Genomic DNA, 26,931 nt, shown 5'->3' with positions numbered 1-26,931 from the left:
ACCCAGCTTCGGGTCCTCTCAAACCATCTCAATCTCTGGTTGCATTAAGATGGTCTGGGATTCCTAGGGCCCTAGCTACCTGGAGCAAAGTAAACCCTATTGAGGGGTGCCTCGCTGGCTCAATCCGTGGGGCATGCAACTCTCCACCTTGGGGTTTGTAAGTTCTAGCGCCATGTTGGATGTAGAGATTACTGAAAAAATAAAACCTTAAAAAAAAAAGAAAGCAAACCCTCTTGAGAAGAGGATAACAGCACCTAAACCTCAAATGATCTCCTGAGTTTTTCAAAGACAGTGGCCGAACTTTATTTGAAAATAACCAGGCATCTGAGGGAAACAAAGCGTGATGATGATCATGATAATAACCATTAAAATGGTTAACATTTATTGTGCTGTGTGTCCAGTACTGTGTAGAACATTTTCTCCACATTATGTCATTTCATCTGGACAATCTCAGCAAATACCTCCCCCACTCCCTTTTTAGAGATGTAAATACTGAGGCTTTGAGAGAAGTGATGCACCTAAGGCCATACAGGTATTAGTTATCTGTTTTGCCCCAGGCACCTGGAACAAAATCTCAGAATTTTCTCGGTGTTTTTTCAACATCTACCGAGCACTTTCTAGGGGATAAATGACCATTAGTTACTTTTTTATTCAGAAGGCATATATAAGTACTTGCTGTTCACAACCCCTGGGCTGAGACCCAGGAGCCCAGGGTCACATAAGTCACCCTTACATTGAGATGTTTACAAAGTTGGCTAGCAGCAGTCATACACCCACAGTCACTGGGCTGCATCCAGGTTGCGGCTGTCTTGTTTGGTCCATACAAAGTTTCTGAAAAAAGATTTTATGTTAAAATACCGATTCCTGGCTTCCTTACTACAAATAGTAAGGTCCAGGGGTGCCTGGGTGGCTCCGTCGGTTGAGCGTCCAGCTCGATTTCAGCTCAGGTCATGATCCCAGGGCTGTGGGATTGAGCCCTGCATTGGGCTGCACTGAGCGTGGAGCCTGCTTGAGATGGTCTCTCCCTCCCTCTGCCCCTCCCCCCACTCCCAAGCTCTCTCTCTCTCTGAAAAAACAAAACAAAACAAAACAAACACAGTAAGGTTTGGCAACACCGGGGCCTCCGCTTCCGCCTTGATTGGCAGCTTCCCTGTAGTACAGAGCATGAACTTCCTATGTCACCACAGTCCCCAGTGGCCCAATTCTCAGTTATGCGGCCTACCTGGCCCAGGGGGCAGTTGGATTATGACCCTTGGTCACAGCAGTGGGATGAAAGCTATACGTTTTCAGAATACCGATGACAGATGAGAAAGTCTTAAAGGTCAAAGAAGGCTTTATGGATTTGGTGATATTTGAGCAAGAGATATTTTGAGCATTCAAGCAAAAGCCTAGCAGGTGCAGAGGTAAGGGTAGCAAGAAAGAGCATATCCTGTTATGAGAACTACAAGTCTCAACGTGCGTGGAGGACAGGAGCTGCGATTAAAAAAAAAAAAAAAAAAAAAGATCTGGAAAGGAAGGCAGTGGTCACATCTTCGGAGGACCTTGAATTATGTGCCAAAGTGAGTCTGGTCAAGGGAGTGTAGACAAGTTTACAAATTCCAGAGAGTGAGTAGGGCTGTGGGGAGGTAAATATGGAGTGTTTTTACAAACTAAAGGTAAGTACTACATAACTATTGAATGAATGAATACATGAATATATATGAAGAATGAGAAAGGAGGCAGCCAACTTCAAGGGTCTGTTGGTGTCAGCCTTAATGAAGCTTTTAAACCCGAACTTTGCCGTGTGGCCCATGGCAAAGGATTACCCGGAGTTGGAGAAAAGGGGGCTGGGAGAATGTGATACTTGGCAGGAGATTGTATGGGGACTCATTCCCATGGGGACCAGTCACATCTCCATCACACCTCTGTCTTCCAGAGGTCTAAGACCCCTTGCTGCCCCTTCCCGGGTAGTGTCTATTTCCTTTTCCCTCTGTCTCCCTGAGCCAGCCCAAATGAACCTCAGTGGTTCCAGAGCATTCCCAGGCTTGGATGAGGACAGGGGCTTAGAGCTGGCAGTTGGATGGGAAAGGAGAACACGTGAAGGTCTCTTCAGGTGCTTCTTACAGATGAGGAAACTGAGGCCCAGAAAAGGCATACCTCGCCACAGTCGATAGGCTAGGGTTGGTGGTCTCCAAGTAAAGTCTGTCCCCAAACAAAGCTCTGATGGCCCCAGAGGGAACTATGATATGAGCACAGGCTCAGGGTATCTGTCAGGATGGGGAAAGACAGTCCACTTCTCCCTGTTTCCTTTCACCAGGACACCATGGGGAGTGGCACTGCTGCTTGAGTGACAGAATGGCGACCAGCTAAATCACAAGAGGACAAAGAGCCTTTCTCAAGCCTTTCTGATGTGCCCAGAGGTGACTGCCTTTCATTTAATCCACCTTTCATTTAATCCTTGAAGAGCCTTTGAAGGTCGGTGGTTAGTGGCCCATATGACAGATAGGGAAACCGAGGTTTAAAGAGTTTGGTAACTTACCCACAGTGAGTCACACAGCGAATAAGTGGCAGAATCAGTACTTGAACTCAGGTCTAGCTGACTCCCAGTCACTGGTTCTATCTAGTGGTCCATGAAGATGCCCCTCCAACCTCAAGTCTCTGTTGCCCTCCTGGCAGGAAACTCTCTTCCCAGCTTGTCTCTCAAATGGACAAGTAGGTTTTATCTCTCAGGTCTTGACCACCTCTCAGAGAGGCCTCCTTGACCACCAAAATCTAAAGGAGCCTCCCCTTTTATTATTCCACCTTCATAGTCTTCATCTAAAAAAAAAAAAATTAATGTTTATTTTTGAGAGAGAGAGAGTGAGAGAGACAGAGCGTGAGCAGGGGAGGGGCAGAGAGGGAGGGAGAGACACAGAATCCGAAGCAGGCTCCAGGCTCTGAGCTGTCAACACAGAGCCCGACGCGGGGCTCGAAATCAGGAACCATGAGATCATGACCTGAGCCGAAGTCTGACGCTCAACCCGCTGAACCACCCAGGCGCCCCTTCATCTTATTTCTTAATGATCTTCTTTATATATTGCCTCCTTCCCCTCCCTCCACCCCCTGCCCCCATTGTTAGCTACTTGAGAATGGGAACTTTGTCCTGGGCCAAAGTGTCCCTAGGCATAGGGTGCCAATAAATATTTGTTGAATGAACGAACGAACGAATGAATGAACGAATGAATGAATGAATGAACGGCCCTGCTGCTTAGCATAAAAAGCCACCGTCGAGAAAAAGGTGGTTTTAGGGTATTTTCCTTAGCAGAGCACTTTTGTCTGCTTGGTGCCCCAAGGCGCAAACCCTTTGTTAGCCGGAGAACCGAGCACCAAACCGCCTTCTGAGCTGATAAGAGGGGCGCGGAGGCTCCTCTGGACCCAGAGGCTGTTCTCCAGCAGGCGGGCCCTACAGAGCCCCAGAAAAGTCCCCAGAGGTGGGCAGCCCTCCCACCTGCTCCCCAGAAGGCAACCTGCGGAGGAAAACATCCCGGGGTGACCTGGCGCCACCCGGTGAGGGGTGGGAAACCGGAGCCCGAGCCTGGCGCTGGGCGGGGCTACCCCGCGTGTCCTCGGCTTTGTTTGCCTCTGTGTATGGCAACCAGAAACCACCGCAGCCGGCAGTTCTCAGAGGCCTGCTCCAGCTCCCCGCCCCCCCTCCCTGTATTTTAATCTCCTAAACTGATTTGTCAGCAGCAGGAAGTGACATGACAGCTTTCCTCACAAAAGGGAAACTCCTCCGCGTTACCATGGGGATGGAGGCCACTGTCTGATCACAGATTTATATAATCTTAAAGGTGTACACACCATGATGTCATCCTGGATGGGCTGGGGAGGGAGGGAGGGAAATGGCCTCCGGAGGCTGCAAGTCGGAGGCAAATTAGCTACGATTTGCAAAATTCCAAGGAAAGGAGAGGATGCGGTGGAAGCGTTTGCGGTTGGAACTATCCTAATGGAAACCACAGAAAAGCATAAAGTATGCATTGGTACATCTTCTAAGACCCGGAGGAATCTTACCCATTAGATCCAGGGCAAACTGGTCATTTTTGGAGTGGGAAAACTGACACCAGAGAACCGCTAGAAGTCGTTAGGAATGGGGAATGGGACCTAAATGTTCCTCCAGGGCCCATTACCTGCCAGGCACTTGCCATCCATGAGCCTATTTCCCCCTCACTCGTGAAGCAGATTTTATGACTTCATTTTACACGTATGGAAACTGAGGCCCAAAAGGATAAATAGCTTTTCCACCCCCAAAATTATGTGGTAAAACCATGATGATGTCTGGTTGGCTACAAAATTCATCCTTTCCCCACTCCCTCAAGATATTTGGACTGAACTTGGACTTTGGTTCCCAGTCTTTCCGACCCAGGTTCCAATCTCTGCCATGTTGTTTACTTGCTGTGTGATTTTGGACATGTCCCTTGGTCTCTCTGAGCCTCCGTTTCCCCCTCTGTAAAATGGGTGTTGCTGCTAAAGGTTTAATGTGAAGGTGTGTGAAGCAGTTAACACAGTGGTAGCTCTAAAATTGAGAGCTATTATTACCACATCATAAGTATTAAATGATGGAGTTGTCTCTATTTCAATCTCCCATTGAGAAACAAACATTTTAGTAGTTTGAGTAACTTTCTCCTCATCACGAGGTACTTTTTTCCCCCCCTAAGAAAAGCAGTATCAGGCCAAAAGTGACATTCTCTGGAGGGCCCAAAGACCAGGAATCGGATACAAGAAGAAAGATGGTTATCAACTCTGCTCTCCTGAGCTGACGGGAGTGGGGCAGCTTGGACTGGGCGAAGTGAGTGAATTGTTTTCACTGGCGGCTCCCCTAGGCAGCGGCTGTATTTTTCCACTGCGTGGATTACACTGGAGATTAATTCTGGTTCAGCCAGTGCCTGTTAAGCAGAAAGTGATGGCCTGAGCCCACGGGGGAAGTCAGCCACGCATCTGCCATGGACTTGAAGTTGCTGGTAGGTTTCCACGAAAGGAGATATTTGCAACAGTAAATTTCTAGGGTTTGAAAAAAAACACTGGGTACGGTTTGTTTTGAAAAGCACGAACACACTTCCAATGGGAAGCCCAGCCAAGGAAATGAGCTTGCCAGCTCAGGGTAAGTTCTTAGAACTTAGAACACAAGGATCTTTCAGGCCATGAGAGTCAAGCGGCAGATGGTAAACCAGTGGGTAAAGGTCAAGGACACTGATTGTGTGTCAAGGCCTTAAATGACCTGGCTGGACCAGGACCACTGTTCAGGGCACTACTAAAGTCAACAGAGAGGTTTCCTTTTCTGCTTCCTACATCACTTCATCCAGAGACAAGTAGCGGGGACAGGAGCTAAGGGACCAGTGACCCAAGAGCTTGACTGTTATTTAACTCAACATCATAGACTGGATTAGGAGTTGGTAGGCAATTACACCATCTCTGTTTTGGCCTGATTGACAAGAGCAAAAATCCAGGATCTTACCCTAGAGCAAGTCAGATCTGATTGCCTATCTTCAACAAAATTATGAAATCAGACTAGCAAGTGACCTGAAGGAGGCCGCCACCAAAAATTCTGTGTATGTGTGTATATATATATATATATATGTGTGTGTGTGTGTGTTATATATATGTGTGTGTATATATATATATATATATATATGCTGGTATGGATGTACTCCAAAGCATGAATAATGGTCAGGTTGGGGGTGGGAATTCCAGGCAATTTGTCCATGTTGTATTTTACTTAGAGTGCTTCGTATTCTTTTCACAAAAATAAAAGTCTTTTCAAAGGCAAAAAGGGAGGACATGAGTGAAGCAAATGATAAAGTGCAAACCACATAGAATTAGGGAACAAAACAGATAGATGTAGGGCCCGATTCCCCACCCCCCACCCCCCCCCCCACTGCCACTTAGCTATGCTGGGTCTCAGCAGCTTTGTCTGCAAAAACGGTCCTGCTGAGTTGTTTTGGGAGCAGGTAGCACACTACCTTACACATAGTAGGACCACATTTATGTCAGCGGTTTTGGAAAACCATCATCCTCATAATTCTAGCATGGCTCAGAAAGGAGAAGGCGTCTTTTTATATTATCCTGGGCAAAGTATTAAATTAAAAAAGCAACCCAAGCAAACGGTCGTTTCTTTTTGGCTCTGGGAAAACTTGGGCTCCCTGTGTTAACAGGGTAGGAATACATGGATAGACACCTGGATCTGATACTGAGAGTTCAGCTACAGTACCTGGTTTTTCACGACAGATCGCTTTCCTACCTTCCTTGCAACCCAGCCACCTTGGACTGGAAGGGACACCAAGGAGTAGGAGACCAGATCCCAAGACATACGTCAGGGAGGCCCTTGTCCAGATTGTTTCACTGAGGGGAAAGGGATCAGTTGGGGCTGCCCAAGAAACAAAGCATTGAGGTTTCAATAGAAATGCCATAATTTATTCTGTTGTATAAAAAAAAGTCATCCTTATGTAACAAAATGTCTTTCTTAAAAGAAATATATTATTTCAGTTCATAAATAATCAAACATACAACTGCTGGCAACTAAAAAAAAACAACACTGGTGCTTTCCATCAGTGCCGAACACAAACCTGCTCAGGACATATTTACAGGGTATTACAGTACTCAAAACACAAAAATTGAGGTATTTGGTTCTTCTAGGAGTAGACACGGACATTTGTGAAGGTAGACCACCTACACAAAAATAAATAAGGTATATTCTCATAGGTGTGTGTCGTCAGGAATGGTAATACTGGTAGGTATGTCAAGCATGAAGAGTTCCTACAAAAAACAGGAGCAAGCAAAAAGAAACCGGCTCCTTAACTGAGTCCTTTCCCTTCTGCCCCTTTTTGTCAGAGGGACTTGATGTACCCACTATATTGGTCCCAAACGTGCGGAGTTCAGCAAACGCCTTGACGCTAAATCATCACCATGGCTGCTCAGGAACCCAGTGGAACTCGGGGTGAAATTAAATAAATAAGGACCAGCCCTCACGAGCCCCCTCCCCAGAGTTATTGCATTTCTCCTCAGGGCGCCTAGAGTCCCCGGGGGGTTGTGGAGATCACCTCCCGTGGCTTTTCAGCAGCTGGGAGAGGTCGTGATGGGGCTCTGAAGGTAGCTCAATGCACTGTTCGTGGAGTGGACAGGGATGGAGACAGGGAAGTTGAAGACGGTGGTAGTGGAGGTGCTGCGGTCCAGCACAGCCATGGCAGGGCTCCCAGCCTCTGCTGAGCAGTGTGGGGCCAGGACCTGGGACTCAAACTGCAGCAGCTGGCCCATGAAGCTGAAGTTGGGGGAAATGATGCTTCTCCTTTGCTTCACAAACTCAAAGGCCTCGTCCAGCTTGACTCGGTTAGTCCTCATGAGGTAAGCAAGGCAGATGGTGGCTGATCGGGAAATGCCTGCCTGGCAGTGGACAAACACCCTTCCTCCAGCGTTCTTGATGGAGTCTGGAAAACAAAGGGTGGCCAGTTACTCGAGAGCTCACGAGAACAACCCTAACCCCAGGCAGAGGGTGCCTAAGAAACGTGTGTCCTGTCCAGAGAATGGCAACATCACGTCACGCCATCACACAGCGTTCTGTGGAGGCAACACAGGCATTGTGCAAAGAACAGCAAGGGATTTAAACCAAAACCAGGCATCTCCATGAAGCCGATGGGTAAGTCAACTCCATGTTCTGAACCTCGGTTTGCTAATTTATTAAATGGGGCACGAAATCCCTATTTTGCAGGGATGCTGCCTGCCCCAGATTGATATTAACGTACGGAGAAAGGCTCAGACAAATGTCATCCAAGTCCTTGCCATACAGTTGGGCTCAGTGACTAAAACGGGAGGAGCAAGGCAGACGTCCCAGGCATCTGTCCATTTACCTATGAAGTCAATTGCCTCGTTGAACCAGGAGCTGATGTCCGCCTTGTGGTTGTCTTCCACAGGGATGCTCTTGTATTGGTAGTGACCCTCAAAATGGTTGGGACAATTGGCCGAGACGTTGATCAAGGCAGTGATGCCCAAGGCGTCCAGCATGTCTTTTCGGGAAGCGTGATAGGCGCTGCCCAGGTACAGAAAGGGCAGGATCTCCACCGGGCCCCCCTGAAATCCAGAAATATCCACTTGTCAAGCTTCGCACAAAGTCAATTCTGGAGCCCATCCCCACAAAAACTCCCTGCTGGAAAGGTCAGTTTCAGATACTGAGCGAATTTAGTATTGTTGCCGGAGTATAAATAAATAGGGTAATAAACCCATTTGCCCGGGCAGAGCCACCAAGTTCATTTCTGTAATGCCAGCAATTAGACTCCGTTCCATCAGACCACTTAACCATGGGATAAATAACATCCCTGTGCCCCCTCCGTTATAAACTTGAAGGTTACTTTGTATATTCTCACTAGTACTGCTCTTCTTTGCCAGCTATTCCTTTCCCCCTCTGGCACGGGTCCCTACTAACCTGATCATAGAGTGGGGTGCTGCAAGAACTGCACCCTGATTCAGCGCTGTCAGGGACGCTAGTACTCAGGGGAAGGCTGAGCCCCATGGGGGTCGACTGTTTGCTGCACAGCTCCGGGCAGGAAGCTGAAAAAGCTTCATAGCCTCCTGGGAAGACAAAGAGACATATTTGTTTCCATTAGTATCCGGGACAGGGCACCTTCACACAACTCCCCCCACCCACCGGGGCTGAAGTTTACCCCGGAGAGGCCCAGACAAGTCTTTGTTCTTAAAGCCAAACAAAGCCACCGGGTCCCCAGAACAGGACTCGGGCGCCCACGCGCTCCCGGTGAGGCGGCCCGCAGGGGCTGAGGGCCAGGGGGGTCCCGCGGCAAGGCGGCGGGGAAGGGGAGGGGGCATGCGGCCGCCCGAGCTTCCCCGAGGGCGTACCTTTGAGGAAGAAGACTTGCGCGGCGCGCGCCTCGCGGCAGAGCGCGCCAGCGGCCAGGGCCAGGGTGCCGTCGCGCTTGGCGCCGTCCAGGGCGGCGCTGCGCTCGTCCAGCAGCACCACGGCGTGGTAGGCGCCGGCCAGCAGGCGGCCGCGCAGCTCGGCGTTGGGCACGATGTGCTCCAGGCCCATGGCGCCCTTGGCCCGGCGCCGCACGATGGTGCTGAAGCGCACGTTGACCGAGCCGGCGATGTGGCCGGCGTTGAAAGCGAAGAAGGAGCGGCAGTCCAGTAGCAGGCACTGCGCCGCGCGCTCCCGCAACAGCGTCCGCAGGCCTCCGGCGTCCAGGGAGCCCACTTCCATGACCATGGCCGGCCCCAGCGCCCCCAGCGTGCCTGTTTTAGGTGCTCTTTGTCCTCGGAAGCCAAGGGCAGGGCAACGGCTTTCGAGGAAGAGCCCGACCCTGGTTCTGTCTGCGCCGAACCCCAAACTGCCTTTAGACTGAGTGAGGGGGCGTCGTGCGGGACTCCCAGCCGCCTCGGCTTCTTTGCTGCTACCTTGACTGCCCCTCCGGCCCCAACCACACGTACAGCCCAGCGTCCTTCGCAGCGAGCTCGGCCCGGGGGAACGCGTTTATATGTGGCCTCTCTGGGGGCGGGGCGGGGCGGGGAGAAGCGGGCGCGCAGGGGGAGGGGGTTTGTTTGTTTGAATGGTGCTCACGTGACCTGTGGTGACGTCACCCGCCCTACCCGGCTTGGCGCCGGCGGAGCCAGAGGCGAAGACGTCATCGGCCTCGGAGCGGGATCCGCTGGCTGCCTGCTGGCTCCGACCCCAGTCCGGCCGTCCGGCCTGCGCCTGGCGTGTCCCTGGGGATCCGGCCTGCGCCGCTCTCCGGGCCCAGAGGCGAGGTGGCGGGAGCACTGCCAGCCAAGGGCTGACCTCAAGGATCCAAGCGGCGGCGTGCCCGCAGCCTCTCCTCCCCCTTCCCTGCACCCGTCCCCGCGCTCCCCTCCGCCACCGCCCCGATCGGAAAGGGGCTTCCTGCGCTTTTGCATACACGTGTGCCCCTTTCGCTCATTGCCTCGTCACCACCAGGCACGGACAGGCTCCCCAGGAGAAGCGATTTACTTGACCAATGTCACAATGCTGGGGGTAGGGGTACAGAGAAGAACCTGAAATGAGGGTTGGAGAAAAATTAACAAGTCTGTCGGTGGAAATGTCGTTCCTCCTAAGGATAACCGGGGTGAGTTGGGGTGGAGAAGTAAGTTCAGGGAAAAGTTTTCCTGTTTTCCAGATTTGCTCTCCGGCTACTTTAGAAAAACATACATTTGACAAGTCAAATGCCTTCCAATCGAAGCACCACAGGGAACAAGCTATCCCCAGGCAAGTAGTTCTAGTGGACTTTGAGCCGAGAAAGGCGAGTAAGAGGGCTGAAATCTCAAGTATGGGATCGCAAGGTGTCGTGGATTTCGGGGTTCGGCGTTTGGGGAGGCGACCCCCAGCGTGGCTCGACAGCGCCCCCCAGAGGTCACAGGACACGTTTCTGGTCGCGTTCGCCAAGGATAGGTCGAGCCTCTCCAGGTCTCTACTCCACCAGTATATACTGTTAGGACGCTTAGGATGAGCTGGACGCAGGGGCTTCAACCCCCAAGTCCTGACTCTTGTCATCTCTACGGACTGAATCCGAAATCCAGTCCTAGGGCGCTTCAAGAGTCCAGGACAAACGTTTGGGAAGACCCCGTGCGGCCACCCGCACAGCGTCAGTGACGGCCCCCTGGGCAGTGGAGGGCGGCACCGTTGTGCTAGGTACACAAACATAAATATTGCGCCACCCCGCCAGGGTGCCGAGTCAGGAACATTCTGCGGTTTCTTCCCCTCTGTTGCAGAGAGGGGGGATGGGATGGGGATTTCATGTACCGTGTATCGTTGATCTGCGGACTATCACCAGAGGCAACTTCTGCATTTGCCTTGTTTAGCTTCCGTGTCTACACATGCTCAAACTTTCTGCCTACGTTCTAGAAAAGTTCAGGGTTGAGTGCTGTTAAGGGCATTTTCTACCTTCAGATGAACATTTTCTGAGGACAGCAAAGAGGTCCTCAGATAATGGCAATACCCTCCTTGTATCTTTAAAAAAAAAAAAAAAGGAAAGAAAGAAAAAATTATTTGTTTATACCACTTATTCAGCTGAGGAACTCAACATATTTTTTGCATTGAATCATAAAATATTACAGCTGCTGACTTTTCACAGCATACCAGCTTTATCTGCCCCATTTTTTTTAACCAACAGCATTCATTATATATTCCTCTACCCACATTTAAAAAAAAGAAAAGAAAACTTTTTTTTATACAGCTATTATAGTGCTGGTGGCACAGTCTGGCCCCGGAGTCAGGTGTCTGCTGAGCTCTGTGGGTTTTCCTCTTTATCTTTTTCTGGAAAGAGCATAGTTTGAACCCCCGTGCTGTTATTTTGCTTCTGGGTGACCCTAGGCTAATCTCTTCCCCTATGGGCTTCTAAGCCCACATCTGTAGAATGGGTTTACAACGGTCTACTTTGTGCGTGGTTTGAGGCCCAAGTGAGAGGACAGTAACTGTAAGGAACCCAGACCCTACCCTACCCCTTCTCACTATGATTCACTAAACCTTTTGGTTTTCCCCTTCCCAGCAAGCGGTTCTTATATCATCATCCACCGTGTGTTTCGGGGTCTGGCATCAGAACCTGGGGAGAAGATCACCACAAGTCACTAGTAGGTGTAGTTGGGACAGAGGCGCAGCTCAGGAAAAGGTCCCTCCTTGAGACCAACCAACACAGTGGCTCAGTTCAGGAAGTGTGGTGGTAAAGGTGTAGCCACTGAAGACCTCAGTCCAGGCAGTGGAGATGCTGCTTCTTACTGGGGATTGAGTCCAAGAGATGCCCAACATGATCTAGACTTTGGTGATGGTAGTGGGGCTGGAATTGTGGGCCTGGCAGGATATAAACGAGTATGAATTATGGGTATTGAGACCTGGGCTCTTTCCCATTTTATTTCATTTTATTTTTTAATATTTATTTATTTTGAAGGAGAGAGAGAGAGAGAAACAGAGCATGAGCAGGGGAGGGGCAGAAAGAGAGAGGGAGACACAGAATCTGAAGCGGGCTCCAGGCTCTGAGCTGTCAGCCCAGAGCCCGATGCGGGGCTTGAACTCACCAGCCGTGAGATCATGACCTGAGCCAAAGTCCGATGCTTGACCAACTGAGCCACCCAGGTGCCCCTGGGCTCTTTTCCATTTTAGATGTGCTTAGAAATAAACCCGGAGGCAGTGGGGGGGGGGGGGGTAATGGGAAGGGTTTGAACTCTGAAGGCTTGGCCTGGACTCCCCACCCTTAACATGTGGCCTTGACTAAGTCACTTCCCTTGCTGAGCCTCCACTCCCTCCTTCCTGTGATGGCGATAATAGCAATGACTACCCTACAAGCCCTGTCCAAATCCTGCCCTCAGAATGGACTTTGGACCTGTCCTGGCGTAACAGAAGGAGAGAGGGTGGCACTCTCACAGATTATAGTCCAAGAGCAGCCCAGCTCACTGTCTACTCTGTGAGCTCCAGCAAACAGCTTAACATTTGTCAGCTTTGGTTTCCCCGATGGTAAACTGGGAATACTATCCGTCTAGAACTAAGGAAGACCATGTGTGAGAAAGGGCCTTGGGTGGGTCACACCCAGAACGGGTGCTCTCAGGAGAGGGAGCTGGCTCCTGCTGTTCATGGTCTCTTTCAGAATCCATAGGTCTTTGGCCAGGCTGTCAGACAGCCTCTGCCCTTGCTCAGTACCCTCCAAGACTCCCCCTTTCCCACCAAATCCAAAGCGCACCACCCCTGGCCACTACTGTCATTGGCTCTCTGGTTCTCTAGGCAAATTCAGTGGGCCTGTGTCCCCACCCCTACACCTTTGCTCACACTGCTCCCCCTCTCCCGGCCAGGATGCTGTTCCGCGCTGGGCTCAGCCATATCTTTTTTCCATCCTCCAAGACTCAGCCAAAGTGACATCTCCAGGAAGCCTTCCCTGGTTTCTCCACCCTTTTCCCTTGAACCCTGGAGGACTTTGTCCAAAGGTTCTATTTGTATAAAAGTCTCTTAGATCCTTATCTTACCCTCCCTGAGTTGCTTGAGGGCAGGGACTGTTTTTCTCATCTGTGGGCCTCCACACCTGTACTCCCTTGGACACAGCCCTGACATATAGTACGTCGTAATCTGCGGCCCGGTGGAAGAACTTTTTCAAAGCATACTGCCAAAGGGCGCCTGAGTGGCTCAGTGGGTTAAGCGTATGACTCTTGGTTTCAGCTCAGGTCATGATCTCATGGGTCATGGGCCTAAGCCCTGCATTGGACTCTGTGCCAGCAGCAAGGAGCCTGCTTGGGATTCTCTCCCCCCACCCGACCCCCCTCAAAATAAAGAAATAAACATTTAAAAATAAATAGATACAAGCATACTCTCGGAAAGTATATGAAGAGAAGGGGACAGAAACGGCCATTTATTAAGCCTCTCCTCTGTGCCAGCTCATTACAGTATCGTCTGAAGAACTAATCAGTGATCCCCCGAGATGGTTATTCTCCCCGTTACACAGGCAAGGAGAGAGGCTCAGAGAGGGAATGTGCCCAAGGTCACGCCCCTGGTGATCATCAGACACAGATCCAAACCCTGGCCCTGTCTGATTGAGAGATGGAATGGGGCCCAGGCCTCCCGCCGCAGGAGCCTCCGTATATTAAGCCTCTGCCTGTGCCCGTTCCGTCCCAGGCTTGCTGGCTGAAGTCTCTGACTCCCTGCTTGCCTGGAGCTCTATTCATTGGGCAGAAGGCTTCCTGGCACCATCCCTGGAGGGAGCCTGAACCTCTCAGGACGCCCGAGTCAGGCCCCGGTGTCCCTGCTGTCCGAAGTCACTCAGTGCTTGGGATTTGGGGGAGCCACCAGAGGCGACCAATTGACCCATCCTGAGGCGCTGGCAATGGGTGACTTCACCTCCACATCCAAGCAGTGAGGACAGAGCCAGCTGCTCTTGTGCAATCCTTACAAACACAAATCCAGGGTCAGGCCTGAGAGGGCCTGCAGGGCTGCGTCATGGGAGCCAGCTCCCTCACTTGAGAGACAAGGGCCCAGAGAGGTTAGGCAACCTCTCCAAAGTCACACAGTGTTCAGAATGTTCTAAATCTAGTCAGCATTGTGAAAGCTGTGTGTTCAACACCCGTAAGCATTTATCTCTGGAGGGTGGAGTTACTTTCATTTTCTTCCTTATTAACTCTGTGTGGTTCGAATTTTTCAGCACAAGAGTGGAACTATTATGATCAGGAGAAAGAGTGAAAAACATGAGAGGGCACCCGTATTTAGGGTAAACCATAGTCACTCTATTTAGGGTAACTTGTTAAAGACAAGATACAAAGTTAGACTGCCTGGGTTAGGATCCCCAGCTTGACCACTCACAAGCTGTGTGTCCTTGGGAAAGTTACTTAACCTCTCAGAGACTCAATTTCCTCATGTGTAAAATAAGGATAATAATAGCATCTTGTAGGGTTGATGTGAGACAGGGGTCACTGAACTACAGTCCCTGACCCAAACTAGCCCACTCCTTCTTCTGGTACAACTCACAAGCCAAGAATGGTTTTTGTTTTTGTTTTTGTTTTTGTTTTTGTTTTTGTTTTTTGAAACTTCAACGTTTATTTATTTTTTGGGGGGGACAGAGAGAGACAGAGCATGAACGGGGGAGGGGCAGAAAGAGAGGGAGACACAGAATCGGAAACAGGCTCCAGGCTCGGAGCCATCAGCCCAGAGCCCGACGCGGGGCTCGAACTCACGGACTGCAAGATCGTGACCTGGCTGAAGTCGGACGCTTAACCGACTGCGCCACCCAGGAGCCCCAAGAATGGTTTTTATAGGTCAAACGGTTGTGGAAAAAATCAAACAAGAATAATATTTTGTGATACATGAAAGTTGTATGACATTCAAATTCCAGTGCCCGTCAATCAAGCCTTATGGAACATACGCATACCTGTTGGTTTCCATATCCTCCGTGGCTGTTTTCGCACCGCAGTGGAAGGTAAATAGTTGTGACGCTTTTTGGCTCCCGAAGCCTAAAATATTTACCTTTGTCCCTTTACAGGAAAAGTTTGCCAACCCCTGATATGAGGTCATGAATGAAAACTGCTTTAGAACAATGCCTGGCTGAGGGTGTTTAGTAAACTTTGTTATTATTAATATGTGGATATTTATAGCATCTTCTTCCCCTAGGGTGTGTTTAAAAGCAGTAATTGATTTTTGTAATATATCTCATGGAATCTAAGGCGCATCTTTTTATATTTTAATATTCCTTACATGACTTACGATCAGAAGCATATCATAGTTAATTTACATAGCTAATTAGCAGCGTTTTTCTTTCTTAATGGTGCATAAACTAGTGAGGGAGACTTAGAATTGCTGACATCTTAGATCCGGTAGAATACAGCAAAGTAAAAGGTTCGCGATGGACAGAAATTAAAACACTGCCGTCATTCAATTAACAAACATTCTCACAGAGGGCCACACTTGTTAGTAAGTAAGTACAAGCCAGGTGCTAAGTGCCAGGGTACAGGTTGGGGAGGCCAAAAAAGGGACCCTCACCCAGCTGGGAGAAGGTTATGAGGGAAAGATACCCAAAGAAGGGGAGGTCTACCTGGAGACAGAAGGACTGATGTGAAATAGAAATGTCTGGATTAAATGTCTCTCTGAGAGATGGGCCTTGATTATTGAACACTTTCCTCCGGAAACCTCAGTTTCTTCCCCTGTAAAATGGGGCAGCAATAACCCAAGAGACCAACTCTCAGATTTGCTGTGGGACCAGATGAAGCCCCAGCATCTTGTGTTGAACGGTCTCCATAGCTGAGCATTTCTGTCTCTCCCACTAGCTTGGGAGCAAGGACACAGTTTCTTTGCCTCTCTTGGTCCCCAGCACAAACCTCAAAGCAGGTTTGTTGAACAAACCCGTGAAGATGAGCCCAGGAACAGGACCAGGAAGTAGCAGGGCCTCCATGACTCAGACCTGTCCCTGAGCTGAGGACACAGCTTGCCAACATAGCCCCAAGCCACGCCCCAGGCTGCTGGCGGGGGGGGGGGGGGGGGGGGGGGGGGGGGAAGAACTGACACCACCTTAAGAAATGACACCTTTCTGTTGTTAATTTCTCTTAGAGTATGAATTGAGACATAATTTCCTTTTCATAATTAGAAGACACTAATTAATGTTGGAGGGAGCAAATGAGATCATGGCTGGTCTATTCCAAACTCTTCCCTGAGGGAAGGAGGGGGAAGAGTTACCTGCAGAATGTTCAGAATCACAGGTGAAAACTCGGCAGTTGTGGATCACAGTTTTGCCTTTGTGGGTACATTACTTAGGGGCAGTGCTTATTCATAATCGTTGCCAATCTCTGTTGAGTTCTCGCTCTGAGCCTGGCCCTTTGCTAAGTCCTTTGTGTTCATTTCCTTGTGTGGTGACACTAACCCTGTCCGACAGGTAACATTACCAACCCCCGTGTGAAGAGACAGAGGAACCGAGGCCAGAGAAGTTAACTAACCCATCCAAAGGCACACAGCAAGTAAGTGTCACGGCTGGGTGCCTCATACTCTTTCTCTCTGTTTTCTAAGTCCTTTGTCCTTATCTTTCCCCAGCACACAATGGGTGTGTCAAGAAGGTGATGTGTTACACTATTTCACTGTTTATTTCTGGGGTTGATGACTTTTAGGGGGCTGATTCTAGGTTCCAGAGGAAAAGGAAGAGAAAATAGGCCCCAAACTTGGGCTTTCTGCCTGACGCTCCCTGACTCACTGAGCCACATTGCACAGATGACTCATTCATTGGCCTTGACCTCAATGGGTTTGGCCACCCATTGAGAGTGAAGTCACACCTCCAGCTTTCCAATGCATTCATTGGCTCACACATCCAACCTCAGGCAGGCAAGAAACAGACCCGGCTGGGCTTGCTTAGGGTCAGGGACAGGAAAGCACACAAATGCTGCCCCATGTCCTGAAGTAGTGGGTGGACGGCTCCCTCCTGCCCTAAGAGAAGTGGGCTCTAGTATATTGCTAGGGCTGCTGTAACAAAGCACCACTAGCCAAGTGGATTTAAAAAAACAAATTTGTCAGGGTACCTGGGTGGCTCAGTTGGTCTGAGCATCTGACTTGATTTCAGCTCAGGTCATGATCCCAGGGTCGTGGGATTGAGCCCTGCATGGGGTTCCACGCTGAGTATGGAGCCTGCTTGGGATTCTCTTTCTCTCTTCCTCTCCCCCTCTCCCTGTCTCGTGCTGGCTCTCTCTTAAAACGAACAAACAAAAAAACAAAAACAAAAAAACAGAAACAAATTTGTCTTACGGTTCTGGAGGCCAAAAGTCCAAGACCAAGGTACCAGAAAGGCTGGTGCCTTTTGAGGGCCATGAGGGAGAATCTGTTCCAAGCCCCTCTCCTGGTGGCTGGTGGCTTGTTAGAGGTCTTTGGTGTTCCTTGGCTTTCAGGGACATCACCCTGATGTCTGCCTTCACGTGGTGCTCTCCCTGTGCTCGTGTCTGTGTCCAAATTTCCCTTTGTAGAGTGACACCAGTCATATTGGATTAGGGCCTAGCTTAATGACCTCATTTTAACCTAATGGCCTCTGTAAAGACTCTGTTTCCAAATAAGGTCACATTCTGGGTACTGGGGGTTGGGACTTCAGTATACCTTTTGGGAGCGACACAAGTCAACCTGTTTAAAGCCTGTGCCCCCCAAAAAGAGCCCCCTGAAAATAACATGTTCTTGGATTGGATGACTCAATACCATAAAGATGTCCATTTGGCTCATGTAAATATGAGATCCATTTAACATGCTCTTCATGAAAATACTGAAGATGTTTTTTTTTAATTTTTTCCCTGGAGTTAAGCAAGTTGATTCTGAAGGTGATATGAAATAATAAACAATCAAGAATAGCCAGGAAAACTAAAAAAGAAGGGCAGGGGGGTAGGCGTTATCCCTACCAGATATTTAAAAATGCCATAAAGTCTCTACAATTAAAATGGTATAGTTAGGAACATGAATAGACAGAGCAATGGAACAGAATCCAAAATCCAGAAATTTGCCCAACTACAAATGGAAATTTGACATATGGTGAAAGTAACAACTCAAATCACTAGGACATGACGGACTTTTAAAAAAAATGACCCTGAGACAATTGAATAGCCATTTTGAGAAACAAAAGGTAAAGTAGACTCAAACTTCAGACCAAACATAAATACCAAATGGACCAGAGATTCAGATTTTTTAACTAATTTATTTATTTATTTTGAGAGAGAGAACTCACGCGCACACACACACATTAATGCACAAGTACGGGGAGGGGCAGAGAGAGAAGGAGAGAGAGAGAATCTCAAGCAGACTCTGCACTGTCAGCAAAGAGCCCCACGTGGGGCTTGAACTCACGAACCATGAGATCATGCCCTGAGCTGAAACCAAGAGTCAGACGCTTAACACAGGTGCCCCCAAAGATTCAGGTTTTTTCAACGAAACCTTACAACTTGTGGGAGAAAACTGAGGGGATTCCTTCATAGCTCAGAAGTGATAGGGATATAACTCCTTTTGAGTTAGGAGTCAAAATTCAGAAAGAATAAAATAAAAAGTTGAAACATTCAACTACATAAAATTAAACTTTTTAAAAAGCTTTTCATGGCAAAGCAAACAAACAAACAAACAAAAACCTAACCATAAGCAAGAAAAGCTTTAAAAAAATACAAATGGGAGACAATCTGTAACTTAAAAACAAAGGCTAATTTCACCAATATATAAGGAGTGATTAGAAGTAGAAATGAAAAAGCAAAAATATGATCTTAAAATGGACAAAAATCATGAGCAGGTAGATCACAGAAACAGAATTGCTGAAGGACCTTGAACATGTAAAAAGATTCTCACTTGTAATCATAAGAGACAAGAAAAGTATACCTACACTGAGAGACTCATCCATCAGATTGGCAAAAATCCAAAATTTGATGGCACCCCTCTGCTGAGACCAGGGAAATTTGACTATGGGCTGGTTGTTAGAGGATACTATGGAATTATTACCTTTGGTGGCTGCTTAGGAGTGTATCTTTTTCTTAAAGGATGCATGCTGAAGAATTTATCAGTGAGGGGCGCCTGGGTGTCTCAGTGGGTTAAACATCTGGGCTCTTGATGTTGGCTCAGGACATGATCTCACGGTTGTGAGATTGAGCCCAGCATCAAGCTCCGTGCTGACAGTGCAGAGCCTGCTTGGGATTCTCTCCCTCCCTCCCTCTCTGTCCCTCCCCAAGTTGTGCGCGAACGCGTGCTTTTTTTCTCTAAATAAATAAATAAATAAATAAACATGGAAAAAAAAAGAATTTCTCAGTGAAAGGTCATGATGTTAGCAACTTCCTCTAAATGTTAAGAAGAAAACACACAAATAAACAAGATAATGGCACAACATTAACAACTGTCGAGTCTATGTCATGGATGTAAGGCTGTTTATGAATGATAGTTTTCCAACCTTTTTGTATGCCTGAAACTTTTCATCATAAAAGATGGGGTCCGGTCACATGGCCTCAAGGTGAACTCCTGGTGAACCAAAGCTGTCCGTGAAAGCAGCCAGCTCAGCTGAGGCAGTAATAGTTGTTGACATGATCTAATGCTTACTGTGGGGGCCAGGCACTATTTAGACAGCCAACTCATTAATCTTCGTACTATCCCCATGAAGTGGTCCCCATTTACAGACAAGGAAACCAAGCCCCCAGCAACCTGGTAACTGTCAAATCCATGGAGGTTTGCACTCTCCCAACTCTGCTGGTTGATTTTAAACTGATATGTATCCCAGACCCCGAGAATCCTTAATAGGCTGGAGAGAAACAGCCTTAAATTGGACCCAGTTATTTTACTTAATGAGTCATCCAAAGAGTTAACAGGGATCTTTCTGATGACTCTTACAAGCACTGGTTATTTTTAAGGGCTAATATTCTGCGCTCTAATTTAGATTCAGTAATTTCAGACACCACTTGGAAATTGAGGACAAGGGGATTGTAATCAAGCAATTGTGCATTCAACCTAATGATTCACTTAGCAATCCGCCAGTGGAGAAGGTTCTAGGGTTCTCTAAATGAAGGTGTGCGAATAGAAGAGAACTTGCAATGGAAGCAAAATTGGACCACTTTCATAGTAAATTTCACAGGGTAGAGTGCTGGCATCGAGTAAAAAGTTTAAGTTCAAATGGTTTATGATTTAGAGGACAGCAGTGCAGCCCTGCCCAAGCGCCTGGGTTCAAATCCCATCTCTGCCAGTAACGTGACAAGGCAGAGTGTTGGGGGGCAAGTCCCATAGCCTCCCTTTGCCTCAGTTTCCTCATCTCCAAAATGGAGATAACAGTGGTGCCCTCCCCCAAAGCTCTCAGGAGGGATAAGTGACTTGAATGAATGAGCTGAAATGTACAGTGTGTGCTTTGGACCACAAGCCCACCAGGACCCAACCAGTGATGCCCCGAGTTTGCCCCAACAGCGTCGCCCATGGCGGCTGGCCCTGCCGCGCCACTCTGTAACATCATCCCAGCCTGGGAGAGAGAGGAATCCCTAAATCATGGCACCTCTCAGGGCGACAGGAACAAGGGCAGAGGTGACACCAAGCACAGGTGTGGGCCACAAGGGGGAAGGGTGGGGCATGAACAGGACTTTTTAAAGGACTGTATCTTCTTGGGGTTCAACAGGTGAATGTACTTAATGCCACTGAACTGTAGACGTAAAAACCGGTTAAGATGGCAAATTTCATATTGAGTGTGTTTTACTACGATAAAAAAATTGTTTTGATGGATAATATCTTCTTGGAGCCTCCAGCCCGTGAGGAGTCCTGAGTGTACAGATGAAGAAATGAAGACCCAGAGTGCAGGAGTCTAGCCCCCCACCCCTGGGTGGCTTCCTCAGATCCATTTGGTAGAGGCGGAAACCTCGGCTTGGAGGGCTCAACTCCTCCTGCTCAAGTTCACTCTGCGGCACAAACCGAGAGCAGGACCGGATCCAGGATTGCCTGGCATCTAGTCAGGGGCTTCTTCCGCCACAGCCCCCCGTGCCCCTACGCCTGGTCTGGGAGCCCCCCTGCCCGACCCCAATCCTAGTTCTGCGGCAACTTCGGATACGGGAGGGGCTGCAGAGAGACCCTGTTTCTCAATCCCATGCAAATAGGAGTGTGTTTTCCTGGTCGTAAGGGAGTAAGTAGAGTCTCCAAAAGCGGAATCCCCTCTACCAGGATGGGTGGCTGGAGGAGGCCCTGGGAAACCTCCTCCGTCCTCCCCACCTCCCTGCACCTGCATTTCCTATCCGGGAGAAGGCAAGTGCAAAAAGGCTTTGGGTGGATCCCCCAGGGCCTTCTCTTGGTATGGGTGGGGTGTCCAGGGCAGGCACGTGTGGATATGCCCTTCAACTTCGTGTCGTTGGCAGCTGCTAGTACCCCCACCCAATGCCTCCTGAATGTCATCCCATCTGCTTCGAGAGACCTTTCCCTTCCCAGCCAAGAAGGGTGGGGCAGGGGACTGAGCGCCCCAGAGGAAACTCCTTCTGGACACTCCTTCACCCAACATTGGCCAGATATCAGCCTGGGCCCTCCTTCCAGATACATTATTCATTCTTGGAATTCTTGGGACCGTCTTGACAGAGGAGAGGTACAAAGTCTGAAGTGGTCAGTGCTGTGAAAAATATAAAGCAAGAGAAGGGTTACACAGTGTGGGGCAGGCATTGGGGGCGGGCAGAAGGGGTTTGATTTCAGTAGGGTGTTCCAGGAAGGCCTCAACAAGAAGTAAAGACCTAAGCGGGGGGAGAGAGTGAGCCAGGGAGTATCTGGAGGAAGAACAATCGAGGCAGACATCCCAAAACAGGAATAGACTTCACAGGAGCAAGAAACAACAAAGAGGAAAAAAGGAAGAAGTACAACTTGTCTTTATTCTCAGCATGGTATGTATATGTAGAAAATCCCAAGGAATCTAAAAGCATATACTATGTAACTAATAAGCCCAACAAGGTCACAGGATACAAAAACAGTGTATAGAAATCAATTTTTTCTACCTGCAAACAATGAAAAAGCCAAAAATTAAATTAAGAATATAAGTACATTCCTGGGGCTCCTTGGGTGGCTCAGCTGGTTGAGCGTCTGACTTCAGCTCAGGTCATGATCTCTCGGCTTGAGGGTTCGAGCCCCATGTTGGGCTCTGTGCTGACAGCTCAGAGCCTGGAGCCTGCTTCGGAGTCTGTGTCTCCCTCTCTCTCTGCTCCTCCTCTGCTTGTGCTCTGTCTCAAAAATAAATAAACGTTAAAAATTTTTAAAAATATATGAATACACTCCTAACAGTATCTAAAAGAATAAAATGCTTAGGAATAAATGTAACAAAGGAAGTGTAAGATCCTATACTCAATATTGTAAAACTTTACTGAGGCAAATCAAGGAAGTCTAAATAAATATAGAGACATTGCTATGTTCTTGGATTTTAAGACTTGATCTTAAAATGGCAGTACTCCCTAAACTGATCTATGGATTCAACATGATCCATCTCAAAATTCCAGCAGGATTTTTTCCCAGACGTTGACAAGCTGATCCTAAAATGTATATGGAAGTGAAAATCACCTAGAACAACCAGGAAATTCTTGAAAAAGAAGAACAAATTTGTAGGGCCTCCTTTTGCTGATTTCAAAGCTACAGTTGCCAAGATAGTGTGGTACTGGTTATGTAAAGACTACTAAATAGATCAATGAAACAGAATTAAGAGTCCAGAAATAAACCCTTACATCGTGGTCAATTTTTGACAAAAGTGCCAAAGTAGTTCATTGGAGGAAAGGATAATCTGTTTAACAAACAGCACCGGGACAATTGGCTACCCGTCTATATGCAAAAGAAAGGACTTAGATAGACCCTTACCTCACACCATGCACAAAAAAATGAACTCAAAACGGATCATTGACTTAAATGTAAGAGCCAAAACAATAAAACTTTCAGAAGAATACATAGGAAAAAAATCCTCAAACCCTTGGGTTAGGCAAACATTTCTTAGCAAGGTTTATAAAATAAAATATTAATACATTGAAATTCATCACGATTCAAAGCTTTTGTACTTAAGAGCCACGATTAAGGAAATGAAATGACAATACACTGGGACAGAATATTTGCAAAACCAAATCCCACGAAGGACTTGTATCCCGTATTTACAATGAACTTCTACAACTCAATAAGAAGAAAACAACAACTTAATCCAACAAATGAGCAAAAGATATGAACAGACATTTCTCTAAAGAACATATACCAATAGCTGAGACACACATGAACAGGTGTTCCACATCATTAGTCATTAAGAAAATGCAAATGTGGGGCACCTGGGTGGCTCAGTCGGTTAAGTGTCCGACTCTTGGTTTCGACTCAAGTCATGATCTCGTGGGTTCATCAGATAGGGCTCTGCGCTGACAGTGTGGAGCCTGCTTTGGATTTTCTCTCTCCTTTTCTCTCTCTGCCCCTCCCCAGCTCTCTCTCTCTTTCTCAAAATAAATAAACATTAAAAAAAAAAAAAAGAAAATGCAAATGTGACATGAGATCTATATCACACCCACTATAATTTCTTTTTTAAAAAGGCAATAATGAGGCACCTGGGTGGCTCAGTCAGTTAAGCATCTGACTTTGGCTCAGGTCACATTCTTGTGGTCTGTGGGTTCGAGCCCCATGTCCGGCTCTGTGCTGACAGTTCAGAGCCTGGAGCCTGCTTCGAATTCCGTGTCTCCCTCCCTCTCTCCCCCACTCATGCTCTGTCTGTCTCTCAAAAATGAATAAACTTTAAAAAAATTAAAATAAAATAAAGTAAAATAAAATAAAACAGGCAATAACAAATGTGGCTAGGACTTAGAGAAACAGAACCCTCACACATTGCAGGAGGGAACGTAAAATGGGGCAGCATCTTCAGAAAATAGTTTGGCAGGGGCGCCTGGGTGGCGCAGTCGGTTAAGCGTCCGACTTCAGCCAGGTCACGATCTCGCGGTCCGTGAGTTCGAGCCCCGCGTCGGGCTCTGGGCTGATGGCTCAGAGCCTGGAGCCTGTTTCCGATTCTGTGTCTCCCTCTCTGCCCCTCCCCCGTTCATGCTCTGTTTCTCTCTGTCCCAAAAATAAATAAAAAACGTTGAAAAAAAAAAAAAAGAAAATAGTTTGGCAGGTCTTCAAAAAGTTACACATAAATTTACCAGATGACCCAGCAAGTCCTCTTCTGGGTGTCTACTAAGAGAAACGAAAACATATGCGCAGAAAGATTTATGAGTCAGTGTTTATAGCGGTATTATTCATAATAGGTCCTAATTGGAAACAACCTAAATGCCCGTCAACCGATTGATCAGTGGATAGGAAAATATGTGGCAAATCCATAGATCAGAACACTACCCAGTGATAAAAAGAACAAATGAATGAATGACAGGTGCCACCGTATGGATGAACCTCAAAGGTGTTATAATAAGTGAAAAAAGCCAGACACAAGAAGACTACATAGTGTATGATTCCACTGATGTGAAACATCCAGAAAAGGCAAATTGATAGAGACAGTCAGTAGATGACTGTTTGTCTAGGGTTGGAGTGGTAACAGGGATTACCTGTAAATGAGCGTGAGGGAGAGACCATACTGGGGGACCATGAGAACATTCTAAAATGGATTTTTTGGGGTGGTTGCACCCCTCGGTAATGTTACCAAAAAAGCATTGAATTATATCCTCAAGTAGGATAAACTTTATGATATTTAAAACATAGTTCGATAAAGCTATTAAAAAAATTCAGTTCAAGGTTTCAGGTTGAGATTCAGTTTACACGTGGTCCAGGAGCCCTTCCTGAGCTGTGACAGCTGGGATAGATGCCACACTTTTGCCATAGGGAACCATGGGTCATAGTACGATGGCACAGCCTTTGTGTAAGGGTTAGATATCGGTCTCTCCACTTTGGGATAAACTTCTTGAGGACCCTTACTTAGTATTTGTTTTCAGAATCCTAGAACAAAATGCAACTCATATGGGACTCAACAAAGTCTTGCTAAATTAATGAATAGAAAGAGAATTTGATCTCATTAGTAAGGTCAATGTTTGAGACCTACATGAGTGTCAAAATAATAAAAAAGAGATAGCATGGAAAAAGTATAAAGTATTAAAATAATGCAATTTTGGGGCACCCGGGTGGCTCAGTTGGTTAAGCGTCTGACTTCGGCTCAGGTCATGATCTCATAGTTCGTGAGTTCAAGCCCCACGTCGGTTTCTGTGCTGACAGTTCAGAGCCTGGAACCTGCTTCAGATTCTGTGTCTCCCTGTCTCTCTGCCCCTCCCCTGCTCGCGCTCTCTCAAAAATAAATAAACATTAAAAAATGTAAAAGAAAAATTAAAAATTAAATAATGCAATTTTATCCTATACATAAGAGAATGCTGGGCTAAAGGAAGAAAAGCCCACTTCCAGGTGAACGAAGTGAGCAAACAACGTACTCTTTCTTTTAGAAGGTTGGCAGAGAATAAAAAGTAAGAAGAGAGAAATATAGCTAAATGGAAACATTGGTTAGGGAATCTGCTGTGTCTGGATGAAATGTGGCCTAAGGAAGGGAGGGAGGGAGGGAAGAAGAAAGAGAGAGAAAGAGAAGGCAGAAGCCAGTGTGATGGAGCAGGAGCGGGCCGGCCCCTGTAGGGCTGGTGGGCACTCGGAGTGCTTGGGCTTCTCCTCTGAGTAGGGCAGGAGCCTGTGGGCAGAACAGTGACAGGGAGGACGTGTGTCAATGGGATAATAATAGGACTTCCTTCACCTGGGAGAGGATGAGATGAGTTCACAGTGCAAAGTCCCAGCACGGTAACGCATAGCAAGCACCAAACCCAGTAGTTACTGTCATGATCACTATTTGTCCCCCGACACCACAGGCCCAGAGAAGTGAAGCACATGCTCTCAAGGTCACGGATGTCCATCCTGGGGACCCATGGCTTCACGGGAAGCCCGGGGGCAGGTGGTCAGCTCCTGGAGTGCAGGGGTGTCTGGAGTGAAGGACGGGCAGAGTACAAGTGACTGTGCTGCCCGCCCACCTCAACCTCCTCGGCCTCTGAACCTCCTCTATTCCTCACCGAGGGCACGGGAGAATAGCAGTGACATCTATGGAGCTCACTAAAGGGACAGAATAAGGCAAAGCCAGTGAGCCCTCAGCCCAGGGCCTGGAGTCAGCATCTCACAAACAGTGCTGTCTATTCAGGTTCCTTTATTTGGCAGGTATTTATTGACACAGGTCACAGACCACACCAGCTGGGACATTAGGGACACAAAGCGAAGAAGAGACACTTGTCCAGGACCACAAACACATACACGCACACCATTGGTAAGCTACCTAATTATCAACACACCAAAGTCCACAACGGGGGTGAGTGTTCATAGAGCCGTTTCTGTAGAAATGAACGGGACAGGTGACACTGGGCTGACTTGCTCCAGGATAAGCTGGGGAGGCTCTTCACAAGACAGACCATCACTGGGTCCATCTCTCAGTCCCTTGTGACAGCTTTCTTTGACTAACAGGTAGGCAAATACCCAATCCCTCACCCAAGTCCTGGCCCCGGCAAAGCCACCTTCCCAAGAGGAGAGAAAGGCAACATGACAGTAGGATAAAATAAAGGGATAGCTCTCTGACTTAAAAAAAAGCAACATCCTTCTCTTTTTCATTTTCCCAGACAGAAAGCAGCACTGGCAGATTTCAAAGCAGAGACCGCTGGCGACATTTGCTCCCGTGTAACACACACCGTAGCCCAGAGGAGTGGTTCTCAGTCCCGGCTCCACACTGAAACCACCTGGGTGGTTCAAAATCCTCACACCTTGGTCCCATCCCCAGCACCTCCAATGTAACCAGCCTAGGGTGGGGCCTGTGCATGGGATTTAAAATCATCCCGAGGGTTCTTTTTTTTTTTTTTTTTTAAAGTTTATTTATTTTTGAGAGAAAGAGAGAAAGAGATCACGAGCAGGGGCAGGGCAGAGAGAGAGGGCAACAGAGCATCCCAAGCAGGTTCCACCATGTCAGCACAGAGCCCAACGCAGGACTCTGACTC

At 47.9% G+C, this 26,931-nt stretch overlaps 1 protein-coding gene and 2 long non-coding RNA genes across 4 annotated transcripts; 1 reads left to right on the top strand and 2 right to left on the bottom strand.

Moving 5' to 3' along the window:
• Nucleotides 1-303: 303 nt before the first annotated feature.
• On the bottom strand, nucleotides 304-3,657 carry LOC125169013 (uncharacterized). 2 transcript variants are annotated; one of them, XR_007153396.1, is made up of 3 exons: nucleotides 3,467-3,657; nucleotides 2,519-2,796; nucleotides 304-831 (listed from the first exon to the last, which is right to left on the bottom strand). It is a non-coding gene; the product is annotated as an uncharacterized LOC125169013 (long non-coding RNA). The 2 variants fall into 2 exon arrangements; XR_007153406.1 differs by having other exon boundaries at nucleotides 3,486-3,657.
• A 2,747-nt stretch (nucleotides 3,658-6,404) lies between these two features.
• Nucleotides 6,405-9,469, bottom strand: DUSP1 (dual specificity phosphatase 1). The gene is made up of 4 exons (XM_047875248.1): nucleotides 8,857-9,469; nucleotides 8,429-8,574; nucleotides 7,857-8,076; nucleotides 6,405-7,436 (listed from the first exon to the last, which is right to left on the bottom strand). The coding sequence occupies exons 1-4, from the start codon at nucleotides 9,221-9,223 to the stop codon at nucleotides 7,066-7,068; spliced, it is 1,104 nt and encodes a 367-aa protein (XP_047731204.1). The 5' UTR covers nucleotides 9,224-9,469; the 3' UTR covers nucleotides 6,405-7,065.
• Nucleotides 9,470-9,698: 229 nt separating this feature from the next.
• On the top strand, nucleotides 9,699-26,675 carry LOC125174956 (uncharacterized). The gene is made up of 3 exons (XR_007155621.1): nucleotides 9,699-10,097; nucleotides 16,362-16,443; nucleotides 26,560-26,675. It is a non-coding gene; the product is annotated as an uncharacterized LOC125174956 (long non-coding RNA).
• Nucleotides 26,676-26,931: the final 256 nt, after the last annotated feature.

The sequence above is a fragment of the Prionailurus viverrinus genome, chromosome A1, assembly GCF_022837055.1.
Source record: "Prionailurus viverrinus isolate Anna chromosome A1, UM_Priviv_1.0, whole genome shotgun sequence".
NCBI classification, from domain to species: domain Eukaryota; kingdom Metazoa; phylum Chordata; class Mammalia; order Carnivora; family Felidae; genus Prionailurus; species Prionailurus viverrinus.
This window is presented reverse-complemented; position numbering and strand designations above follow the sequence as displayed.

What these genes read in the sequence shown, in the direction of transcription:
- DUSP1 (XM_047875248.1), bottom strand. Translation starts at nt 9,223, where the DNA reads ATGGTCATGGAAGTGGGCTCCCTGGACGCCGGAGGCCTGCGGACGCTG. An exon ending in GCAAGTCTTCTTCCTCAAAG is followed by an intron (nt 8,575 to 8,856) that starts GTACGCCCTCGG and finishes TTGTCTTCCCAG; the next exon opens with GAGGCTATGAAGCTTTTTCA. An exon ending in CGAGGCAATTGACTTCATAG is followed by an intron (nt 7,437 to 7,856) that starts GTAAATGGACAG and finishes TTTGTTTTCCAG; the next exon opens with ACTCCATCAAGAACGCTGGA.